This window comes from Euprymna scolopes, chromosome 36 (assembly GCF_053919585.1).
Source record: "Euprymna scolopes isolate OS-2025 chromosome 36, ASM5391958v1, whole genome shotgun sequence".
Classification (NCBI taxonomy): domain Eukaryota; kingdom Metazoa; phylum Mollusca; class Cephalopoda; order Sepiida; family Sepiolidae; genus Euprymna; species Euprymna scolopes.
The window spans coordinates 5931129-5943859 of NC_136517.1; the positions used below are offsets into that span (position 1 = coordinate 5931129).

Below are 12731 nucleotides of genomic sequence, written 5' to 3' on the forward strand. Positions count from 1 at the left end.
AAATTTTTTTTTTAAATTGATGCTTATTTAAAATTACACTTATCTAAAAAATAAAAATAAAAAATACAGAAAAACCCTTATGATGAACATACTCGCCACAGAACGAAGATGTCAGATTCCAAAAATCACCTAAATTGATCAAGTAGTATTTTTTAACCAATAAAACAAAAAATTACGATTTTTAGTAATTTTAATACTAAACTGTATCCATTATAAGGCTGATTTTGATCTTGATAATTTGAAAGAAGTTGTCTCCTCCTTATTTAGGCTGGATCCAAAAACTTGGCTTGATCAATTCACGTGATTTTTGGCATATGACATCTTCCATGACAAGTATGTACACTATAGTTTTCTGTATTTGTTTTTTTTTTTTTTTTTTTCATAAGTGTAATTCTAAATAATCACCAAAAATTTAACAGAAGCAAATATAAATATCCTGAACAACGCCGGAAGAGTAACTAGTAAACAAAAAAAAAGAAAAGAAATGAGAACCCTCACCTCCTGTGATGACAGCATGTCCAGTCGGACAAGGTTTGAGGGTCTTGCATTCTTGTTTGAGATGTTTACCAGCAGCAGAATGGATGGCGCCATCAACTGGAAAGAAGGAAGAATAATTGTGATAGTGTTGTCAGATCAAAAGGCCAACTTACACTAAGTTTTGGCGAAAGAAAACTTACTTCCAAATGATTTACAAGAATAATGCGACTTGATAAAGAGAGAGACACAGTCTTGGTTATTTCACTTTTCTCAAGAAATTGGAAAAGAGGAAATGTTCATCTTGAGATGATACTAAGATGCGCAGAGTTTTTGTAAACAAAAACTTTCAAGAATGATAGGATCTGATGTTGAAGAGTTTTGTTAATTTCGCTTTTCTTTAGATGTTGGGAAAAGTGTAACGTAGGCGTTATGTTGCAAATTTTATGTCTCCGTTCAGTCTTAAAAGATAATGGATACCTCCTGTGGGGGCAGCAGCACGTGTAATTATGTGGCAAGTGTTGCGCACTCCCAACAACACATCTTCTGAATCGGCTCTGCTTGAATCCAGGACAACTGGAAACAATGTTGAGATAAGCGAAAAGCACATACAGCACCTGGAAGTCCAAAATGGCCACCCATCTGTTACTGGCCAGGCTCATCTTTGCTTAACTTCGGTGATCTGATGGGAACCGGTGTATTAGATGTGATTATGCCGCAAATGGACAAACAAATAAAACAAAATAATAAAATATTCGAGTTTGCATTTTTTCTTTTTCAACAAAAGTTTTTTTTTATTGCCGGTATTTTCGGCATCACTTAAAAAGTCTCTTGCTGCCACATGTCCTTTTTAGCCTGGCATCTGGTTCTCCTTCCCACCTCACGCTGGCCGTAGTCGGCCATCTCTCGCCTGTGTCTTTACATATCCATCCTCTTCAATGGCGACTTCGTTTCTTGCCGAGCACATGTTGCATTTTTTTCCCTTTCTCTTCTCATGCACACTTCCTAATTTGCATAGGTGCGTTTTTCTGCTGCTGCTAATGTCTTCGCATGCTGGTCATCCTTCGCTTCTGCTGATATTTTCCATGCGCTCACATGCACCATGTTACATGCACCATGTTACATGCACCATGTCACATGCACCATGTCACATGCACCATGTTACATGCACCATGTTACATGCACCATGTCACATGCACCATGTTACATGCACCATGTTACATGCACCATGTCACATGCACCATGTTACATGCACCATGTTACAAAAGGAGAAACGCTGATGTTATAAGAAGCAATCCCACTTATCAGGTTGTGTTGTGTCAACAGTCAGGAGTGGCAGATAGGCCATCTACCTTCAATAAAGCACAAAACAAACATAACTTTTACGATAATCAGAATAAGTAGACGGTAAAGAGTTGATATTAAAATGACGTTATAAACAAACAGAAAGACAGCCGCTGAGGTTCATCATTTATTTGCATAAAGAATAAACGAATCTTTGAAATATGCCAAACTGATAATATTGCTTATCCAAAATAACAAAATCGGAAAAAAAATAAAAACTCAGAACAACACATCGCTGTAGGGGTAAGGCCGATAAGACTGGGATTGATGATTAACTGCCAAAAGACACTTGCCCATGGTTAAAATTTTGATAATGATTTTACAAAGAGAAATTGTGGTTAACGCAAATTTATAAAATGCATTTATAATTATAAGAACAACTCTAAGGGTATGAGGAACTTTCCCCCCCTGTCAGGGTAACAGTGAGAGATTGAGGCTGATGAAAAAGGAAAGGGCAGGCGGGCTTAAAAATATGTTGCCCACTCATGGTCTTGCAAGTCAAATCCTCACAAAATTGGGACTTGTGAATATCTCTGAAAACTTGAAACGCTATTATCAAGAATAAATTTTATCGGAAGAGGAGTGGAATCATGGCCACCCACATAATTCTCAATATAAAGTGAAACATAATGAGCCTCGGAGACTCCATTCTGTTCACCAACCAAACCCACACCATTGAGAAATTGACCCTTGACTTAGGATTGCGATCACTAAATCTGAAAATTGCCAAGACTTTTCCAATCGTGTCGTCCAGACATGAACATTAGAATATTGTAAAATCTTCAATGAATAATCGATTTGCTTTATACAAAAGGATCGGGCATCGTATAATTAAATAACTCAAGTTTTCTTTATTCTGCATTTCAAATTACCAATTTCTCGGTTAAATTCGACACTGTTATCAAAACTTGCGACTTTCAAACGCAACAATCTTTCCAACTGACTTCCACACGTCTGTATAAGTAAGACGCCTTCTCTCAACTCGCCTCATGATCGCTTCACGTCCGCTTTTATAGACCAGTCTCATTTGCATAAACATTCATAGTCACGTGATTATTCACCATAAAACAAACTGTCTCGCCATGTTAGTTTTTCCTTTCTTTCTCTTTCATTTCATTCCATGACCAACCCTTTGAATCATACACACGTGCTGGTCAAGTAAATCACGTGTTTCCCTACATTTTCCTCTTTTGGCTTGAAATGACCTTTGCTCCCCAGTGATACAGACTTTGATGACCAGTGCCAGATGAAATGCCCTCTTAATCTTTTACAATATGAAGAGTGTGATCGTTTGAGAGACCAGAAGCTGTCAACATCCAGGGCTTTTGCCAGAGTAATCACCCAGTACTAAGTGACCAACTGGGACTCAGAATGGCCAAATTTGGTGATGTCACCCACGAGATATTGTTGGTGGAGTAAGAGATGTACATTTGTAATCAATGAAGTAAACAAAAATACTAAACAAATCTGAACAAAATTCGGTACTTGTGCAGAATTTAAACCAGACATAACTAAAACTGGCTGCTTGGCTTTGCTCTGAACATGGCGTCATGCGCTTAGGTTTGACTATAACCTGACATAAGATGTTGATTAATGTGCAGCAAAGGAGCAGACGATCTTTGGGGAAAATACTGAAAAAACTTGAAAAAAAAAAAAAAAAAAAAAAAAATCAACGGGACCAACCAAGAACTTCTCAACAATTATCTTTTCGAGTTTATGTGGAGACAGAAATTTGGTAATGATCCTTTTGTCTCTATCTTAAACCATAAATCGGAAAGCTACCTGGTTGGATTGGTAAAGTTTCTTCCACATCCGCTGTATCCTCTCACCCTACTTTAACATTGTCTGTTGCGACCGTAGAAAAGTCTATCTAATCCTAAGAGAATATCCCGGCTTTCTTAATTTAATTAAAAAAATCAGTTGCCCAGCACCACAGCAAAAAAACGTTCATAAAAAAAAATTTGGTTACAAAAATAAAACAGAAATGGTTACAGTAGGTCATTGCTTCTTTTTATTTTTCAGTATATATATATTTTTTTTTTTTCTGGTGATTTTATTACATTTAAATGTTTTCTTCAGTATTTTCCTTGAGTAGCATTGTTATGTTTTGATAAACGGTGACACTATGGCTCTACATTTAAAGATTTGTCCAACAACCATCAACCATGATATTAAGCTACACTAATGGAAAAAATAACAATCAAGATCTGAAGAAGAATCTTCCAAGAAGATGGTTTACCTCCTTTACTCTTTTGCCTCACAATAGATCCATAAAGTAAACTATTGAATAAAAGCTGGAGTGCCTACAACCTGAGCCAGGGCCACTAACAAAACCCAAACAAAAGAGTCAACAATCTGTTCTTCATAGATGACCTCATGTGCTAAATGCTCCCTCGAAGCTGAGAAGATCTAAATGGAAAACATACAGTTTAATGAAGATAGTGACATCAAAGAATCAGAAGAGCAGCAACAATACAAATACCATAAAAGATTCAATTCAATATGCTAATATGAGAGAAAAAAATGGCAGAGAAAAAAATGTCTAAAACACGGTTCACAAACTGATATAATGGAAAGATCTAGCACCCCTCTAACAATAAATGGTTAGAGACAGTGACTGAAAGAAAGCTAGAGAAAGAAGAAGGTTTGAGGAGAAGGTTTGACAAAGATGGGAAAGACGAAAGAAAGTGATTCCACGCTCATATTCACGAAACGATCTTCCAAACTTACCCACGAATCTAGATATATATATCCCCTTACGTGGAATACATTCTTGTTTTGCATTATTTGTACGATAAACCTCGTTGTATTCTGTTGTTCAATTAATTATTCCACTTCAGAATTATTATCTGCTTATATTGAAATCAACGATATAGCACAAACAAAAGTAAAATAACTGCCGTTAACAACTAGTCATGCCAGAGATGTCATACAGCTTTAGCGTTATTGACTGGCAACGATAAGACATTAACAGATGAGACACTAAAATGAGTAATGTGCAGAAGTCAATGTCTACCAAGGCTGTATCTGTCGAAAGGAGGAAGAGATATGGTTTTTGCAGAAATTAACCATCAAAACTTAGAGCCACTATTATGAGCACCAGGCAATATCTGATGAGGAGCCAAACTTTATAGAAATATCAAGAAACAAAAACTTCATCACAAAACTGGCAAAACATTTTGGACAAAAATATTTTACAAATGAGACAAAAACACAAAACAAACCTGCCTCATGCAAGAAGAATATGTCACAATTTATAAATTTTTTTTTGATAAAAACAAAGAATAGTAGTTGTGACTCAGTGGGTCACAATTATTTCAAGTATATTTCTGTTTGGAATTTGGGATTCAGCATCATCAGCCAACAATTATGCTAAATTATAAAAGTGTGTGTTGAGGGAGGTAAAAAATTTAAGTGTAAAAATGTGTGAGAGTGAAAGATTGTGTGTGTGTGTGTGTGTGTGTGTGTGTGTGTGTGTGTGTGCGTATGCAAGATTAAGCTCCCAATTTTAATTCTGGTTGCACTGAAGACAGTCAGTTCTTACCTCCGCCTCCTCCCATCAAACTTTCGTTAGCCGCATTCACAATGGTGTCGATCATTAAAGAAGTTATGTCCCCTTTCCAGATGGACACTTTGTGGTTCAGCCGAGGACATGTGGACTTGGTATTGCCTGAAAAAAAAAAAAAAGAATTAGATTAATATGACAAAGAAAATTACGGACAAGCAATAAAAGTTAAAGTCATTAACAAATATTGAAAATTTCATTAAGATTGGATAATTTTTTTTTTAACAGCATATCAATTCGTTTCTGGTTATTTAATGCCAAACCCAGTAATTTTGAAAAAAAGTTCAAATATTTATTCATAGTGTTTTCATTGTTTTGTGGCAAAAAATTGCTGTCTTTGTTTTTGACTTTATAGAATATAATCGGGTTTTGCAAAGAGGGAAGAAAAAAAAAAACAGTAACAATGTTTGGTGCAATTTTGTTCAGAAAGCCAATATCTTCAGCCAGCCTGATCTGATAGCATCAGATGTCCTAACAAGTATTACTGTTACATGATAAGAGCTGTCTCCTTTTCATGTAAGTATAAAAATAGAGAGATTTAATGAAAATGAAATAGAATAGACGAAATTCGAACCTCGTAATTTAGGTTTAGAAATAGATTACGAGAGAGAATTAGCAAATGGAATGTAAAAACAAACCATTGTTTAGCTTAGAGATAAAATAGTTTTAAGAAAAGAATGTGCATTTGTCAATTCTGTTATGAAATTCAATTGAAGAATGTAACTATAAGATAATTTAATAAACATGTTTTTAACATATTGGAAATATAGGTTACTGGGAAAATAGGTTAAAATTCCTTTTGTAAACAAAGGAAAAAGTTTTAGACACGCATTTCCAGAACACGTGAAAGAAGACACATGTTTTAACATGTGTATGACGTCATGGAAAATGGGAAGTTCTCGATATAGTTAGAAACTTTAGAGTTAAGCAGGGGGAGTCTGAGAGAGAGTCTGAGGACGAGGACGACAGTCTGGAGTCCAGAGATGGGAGTCGAATGTCTGGAAGCGAGACGGTCACCTTTGAAACATAGAATGTAAAACTTTGAATTCTTGATTAAGAAAATCACCGACCGGTAGAAGAAGAAATAAACGTGTCATGTGTTTTTATAAACGTCGTCTTTATCTACCAAAAGGTAAAGTGAAATTGTCATTATATGTCTTATATATCCTGTGTTTTAAAATGTCTTCACATACACAATGTCTCTACATCTATATATCCACAATGTGAACACTAAGACTGTCTCAACACTCCTCACTACACTTCTAAGTATGAACATTTTATATATATAAATCTCTTCATAACACGAACACAGAACGCAACATCCCTCTTAATAAGGGCTGTCTAAGTCTCTAAGACTCACTTTTAATAAGATTTAATAATAATAATAACAATATATAACATTACCACATTGGGCAAAAGTAGACCTAGGAGTAATAGTACCTATGGGACAATTCTTCAGTATCCACAGCCCTCAAATCAAACCCCACTACTGCATGTCTTAAAGTTATATTCTTTTTTTTTTTTGTTTTTACGCAGTGATCACCACTTATCAAGGCCCGGAAGCCACTCAGGGATAAGGGTTATTGCAAGTACATTACGTTATTGTGGAGATTTGATGAAGTGTTTACTTAAGAGGGCGGTTCATTAGGAATTTGTTAACGTTGGACTTGAAGACATCCAAGTTGTAGTCCGGTGGGAAGCAGGCAGACGGAACAGAGTTCCACAGGCGTGCAGTTCTAAGAAAGAAGCTTTGTTCATGGAATCCACATTTTGATTTAGGCACAGATAAAGAGTGGGGGAAATTTTTCACAGTGGATTCGGCTAGACGGGTGTTTTTCGTGAAAGATTGGCGAGGGGGGACCAGAGATTGGAGTTCAGACGAGCACCTGCCATGGAAATAACGATAAAACAAGGATAGGCTCGCAACGTCTCTTCTGTGGGAGAGAGGTTGCAGAGTAGAGAAAAGGGCATCCCCCACCAAGCCACGAAGTCTATTTTGTACTCTGTCAAGGCAGGATAGGCTGTTTTTAGCAGCTCCTGCCCAGATATGGCAGCAGTATTCCATCCTTGGACGTACTTGGCTTTTATATAGATAGAGAATTGCATCAGTAGTGAGATACCTTCACCTAATGACCTAATTTGGGGGAGGATGTTTCTTTTAAAGCAAGGACATGGGAGTTTAATTTTTGGGATTAAAAATGAATTACTTTCATTGCTCATCTCTAACTTATAAGGAAATTAATTTATATTTCAAGAATTTAAATCTGAATATTTACCAAATTAATGTAATTAAAGTGTATGGTGCTGGTTCAGAGTTTCCCCATATGAAAAAACAAAAATAATGAAAAATCTCTGATGTATGCGTCCATGATAGAAAGACAACATCATGTTCCAAAAAAAAAAAAAATCACATAAATTGATCAAGTAATTTTCTTTTTAAATAAAAAAAAAAAAAAAATCACATAAATTGATCAAGTAATTTTCTTTTAAAAAAAAAAAAAAAAAAATTTTCTGGCTAAATGAAATTGACATGCACCAGTAGTATTTTTAAAAAGAAAAATACTTCAGCACTTTAGCTGAAGTAAACATTAGCAACACAAAACTACATAAAGTAAACATTAGCAACACAAAACTACATAAAGAAAATAAACAGTAAAGTTGACTACAGAAATACATTCACAAAAAAAAAAAAAAGACAACGTCAATATTAATCTCACACTTCAACTGATGCAACCTCTGATCTTCAGAAGGTATATTTTTTGGATTCATGGTACAAAATACAAATTATTTAAGAATTCTACCCATCTCTGGCTGATAGAACAAGAAAAATCCATCCTTATAGATTAAATAAATGGTTCAAGTCAAGATTCATTATAGATTCCTCGAAGTCGACATAGTGCATATTTGTTGAAATGTCTTTTCTCTGTTCACTGTGGCATGTTGATCCTGTGCATTTTCGGGAGCCCCCACCTCTGCTCCCAGGTCTCATCTTCTCCTTTTAAAAAGAATTTTGTTGCTAATCACCTAAGGTGCCCCTACCAGAGAATGCTGACAGGATTGCCCAGAGTGCTCTTCCTCTAGGGTGATAGTTCTTCAATCCCACTTTCCAACCCTTGTGTCACATCTTCCCACAGTGAGAGGGAGATAAACAATGCATGTGAAGAAGGCCGGAGGTTACATTGGCCGAAACAAAACAAAAACAACTGCCAAACGTTAAGTTCACCTTTTCTAGAATAATATTCCGGCCAAGTTTCAATGCTTTCCAACAAAGTGTATTTTTTACATCTGTCTTTTCGTTCTCCGAGACTTTCTTTGAGGTAGTTCTCTGCAAATAAAGAAAAAAAAAAAAGTAAATTATTTAAATATTACAATCTTTTTACCAGAGAAATCATTTCTAGAAAAAATTCATCATCATATTAGGTCCAACATCTGTTTTTAGAAAGTGATTTTTAAACTTATCTCTGGCCAGGTCTTTATTCCGATTTCTCTTGCAGTTATCCGTTTCAATTCTGCCTGTGTTTTCCTTAACCGTCCCTTGCCAACTGACCCTGCTGCATCAACTGATCTACATTTACTAACTCCAAAACTTTCATCTATTATGTTAATGTGACCAAACCAACAAAGTCTCCTTTTTTGCATATATCTGATTCTGTTCGAATTTACTCCTCTGAGATCATCAAATCTAAGCCTGTCTTAAAAACTCCTAATATACAGCCATTGAATCATTTTCATATTTCTCTCCATGCAACGCATGTCCTCAACCTTCACTAACAAAGGTTTCATTTCCATGCATCATAATGCTTTACTGGTTAGTAATGGCAGCAGTTCCCTGAACTTGACAGTATCTGTTTCGTAGCGCAAAATCAATCACTTAATTATTATATCAATCATTGAATCCATTATGTCCTTAACTCATCAGAAGAAATAGCAACGATCAATCTTTGAAAAAGAATCGAAATACGATTTGACAACATGATAAAAGTCCGAAAATTGGAAGAGAAGCAGCAGATACCTTTTTATTTTTCCATTACACCATACTGAATTTTTTTCGTATATATATATATATATATATATATATATATATATATATATATATATTTTACATACAATTTATTTTTTAAATATAATTCAAACAATTAATGAACATGAAAAGAAACGATAATGCATAGACTTTTATCTAAAATTCAATATAAACGTCTTCATTTGCTGCCAGCTTTTCAAGTCGACCAGGAATTGCATCAACTCATTTCACAAGAAACTTCTGCGGAATCGTAATGATAACTTAATGTATTCAAGTTTTTCTAAATTTCTTGGTTTGCTTGAGTAGATTTGCTTTGCAATCCCTGTGAAAAAAGTGTTGCAGGACTTTTAACCGGTCATTCGTGCAAACCACGGCGAACCACTTTCCATGGAATTAGGCATTCAGCCATTTGTGAACAATAGCAGAATGTGGAGGATAGAAATAAAATCTTCAATATTGTCTCAAACACTAATAATTAGCTAAATTTCATCTCCTGGAGGTACTTCACTTGCTTATATATATAGCATTACAAGTTGATTTTTCTTTTTAGATAATTGTTATTTTATCAACTGAAAAGAGCTGCGTAAAAGATGCTTAAAACCGTTTGAATGATGCGAATACCATCAGTAGTTCAAAAATTATGAGAATTTTAAGTGCCAAAAGTTATGCTTTTCTGGTGACATGTTTCTTTAGAAAAATTGGGCTACATTACAAACCGCAACATTTCAAGAAATTTGGTAATTTCGCCACCATTTATTTATTTTTCAAGCTATTCTCATGAAACTTGGCACTCTTATGTAAAATTGTGTGCTCTTTCTGATTATGCAGTCAAATCTGATGTATCTCTTTATCATAAGCCATGAATTATAAATTAAGATGTACAAATTTCATTTTTTTTTTAAACTGGCGCATGGTATCATACAGTGGGGTGTCTATTCATGAACAAAACTAAGTATTATAGTGGTATTAAAATATAGCTTTATTGAGAACAGGTATTTTCCTGCCTCCTCACCAAAGGAGAGCTTAATCTGAGTGTAGCCATTGAATGCCTAAAGAGCATTCATGGTCGGTATTTACTACTCCCCTCAAAGAAAAAAAAAATTTGAGTAGATATGTATTAATCTCAGAAATAAATCGAAGAAAATTTTTCATATAGATTTTGGATTTCTGTAAAAGATGGAAATTCCCATAGTTGACCAGAACTTATGCATTTTGGGATCAGTCCAATTTTCAATTTTGTCAATCCTCTCTATCTGGCCCAAAAGATACCCCTATTTTCTGAGATGCAACCATAAATCGTACTCTACGTGAATCCTTGATGTAACTTTCACAGTACCAGGATGCCAGGAATCCTGATAAGCAATAACTATATATTCACCAGTTGATGATAATTTTTGTCATTTCTATTCTGTTGTTTTACTAAAAATTCAACTATGTAAACAAAGAAATAAAATCCTAATTTTTTTCGTTGTTTCCACCTTAACATTTAAAATGATTACTTTTATAGGTTTTAGGGTATGCTGAAAACAAATATCACATTTAAATTTTCTGCAAATAAATAGTTTTCCGGATATTAAGCAATGCCATTTCTTATGTTATCGCTGGTGGCCATCTTGGTATGCGCAAGCGTGCAAACCTAACCCCAAGAAACTATGCGCAAATGCATGTACCAAGATGGCCACCAGCAAAAGCATAAGAAATGACATTGCTTAATATCCGGAAAGCTACTTATTTGCGGAAAATTTAAATGCGATATTCGTTTTCAGCATACCCGAAAATCTTAAAAGATAGTCATTTTAAAGAAACATGTTAAGGTAGAAACAAGGTAAAAATTCAGAAAATGCACCACAATGAAATTCTTTATCGAACCGCCTAATTATTATTATTATTTAGATATCTTCAGTTAAAAACAAAAAACAGGTTTGTTTTATAGATTCAAAAAAATGGTCTTGACAAGGAGTTAAAAATAAATTCTTCACGATATATTTTATTTAATTGTTAGGTGAAAGTACAGAATAGTTGACAAAACACCCGTCCTTCCCCATGTTAAGAATGGGTTTCTAAATAATAACATTTTTTCAGCATGGTAGCATAGTGCACAAGTACCTTTTATTTGTTATATATTTGTTTTTGTTTTTTTACTACTAAAAACCAAATGCATGTACTTAGTACATTTTGTTGTTTTTTTTTTAACGCTTTTAGTGTAAGTGTACTACAAGCGTTAAAAACAACAAAATAGTATTGTTTGGAAATCAAATTTGAAAAACTTGAAAATATTTTTTTTAAATTGACAAACCCAGAATAAAAAATGAAACTTTCTGCTTTCATTTTGAAAGCAGAAAAAACAGCTTTCTATTTTTAAAAGAATACAAACTCGTTAATACGCTGACAGCTGTTTCTCTTTAAGCAATTTGAATTTCTATAAAAGATAATATTTTAAAGAAATTTCCGCACAATTAATAATTATCAAATATTTACATATTATACATGAAAATAATTCTGAAACTATTATCTATATGAAAATGGATGATATATACTGATTTATCTTATCAATTTTGAAATATTCTTCGTCAAATTTGCTCGGTCGTAACTTTGCTTCCTGTGGTCGCAAAAATAAAAATCAAATACCAGTAGAGATGGACTTCTATGCTTATAGAGCCTGTAAAATTTGAGCCATATCCAATCAAATTTGACCCCGCGATATGTATCCAAACGTAATGTATGAAATGTAAGCATTGAAAGAACAATTTCCTTTTTTGTTGTCATTTTTTACGTTTTTTTTCATTTTTAATTTGGAGCATAAAAGAAAAATAAATTAACATCATTGGAATGCTTATTCTATTCTCTTTTCATCAATGTAATTCTTTTAATAATTGACCGAAAATAAAAAAAAATATGACTTGTTGAAGCACATTAGGTATGTAATATTGCCGATGTCCACAAAAATACAGCATACGCTTGTAATGCTAATATAAATACTAGCAGGTCACCCAGTATTGCTCAGTCATAAAATATACTTAAATGTGGTATTTTGATTAATGTATTTATCATTATACTAGCGGCAGTGCCCAGCGTTGCCCGGGTATTTAGAAAAAATAGTGTTAGTAGGCAGGCAGGCTTGAACCCGTGACGCGAAGGCGGAAAAGAAAGTGAAAGAAAAGATGTCTTACCGCTACGCTACGAGGCGAGAGGAAGTGAAAAGTGTTCAAATTTAACGTTTAAAAAGTTAATTTCAAGTGAATAAGAATCACGCAGGCACAGAAATGAAGGTTGGCTGCAGGCCAGTTTCTGCTTCCCTACAATGTTGGGGAAAAGCAGCTCCCCTCA

At 34.4% G+C, this 12731-nt stretch overlaps 1 protein-coding gene across 1 annotated transcript in view; it reads right to left on the reverse strand.

Annotated features, from left to right (window-relative positions):
• Positions 1-12731, reverse strand: part of LOC145260311 (ADP-ribose glycohydrolase MACROD2-like) — a 50787-nt gene that overhangs the window by 25478 nt on the left and 12578 nt on the right. The window contains exons 2-4 of the mRNA XM_080118198.1: positions 8607-8708; positions 5363-5488; positions 499-594 (exon numbers count right to left, since the gene is read on the reverse strand). Coding sequence (XP_079974324.1) covers positions 499-594; positions 5363-5488; positions 8607-8708 — 324 coding nt within the window. The remainder of the gene's footprint in view (positions 1-498; positions 595-5362; positions 5489-8606; positions 8709-12731) is intronic.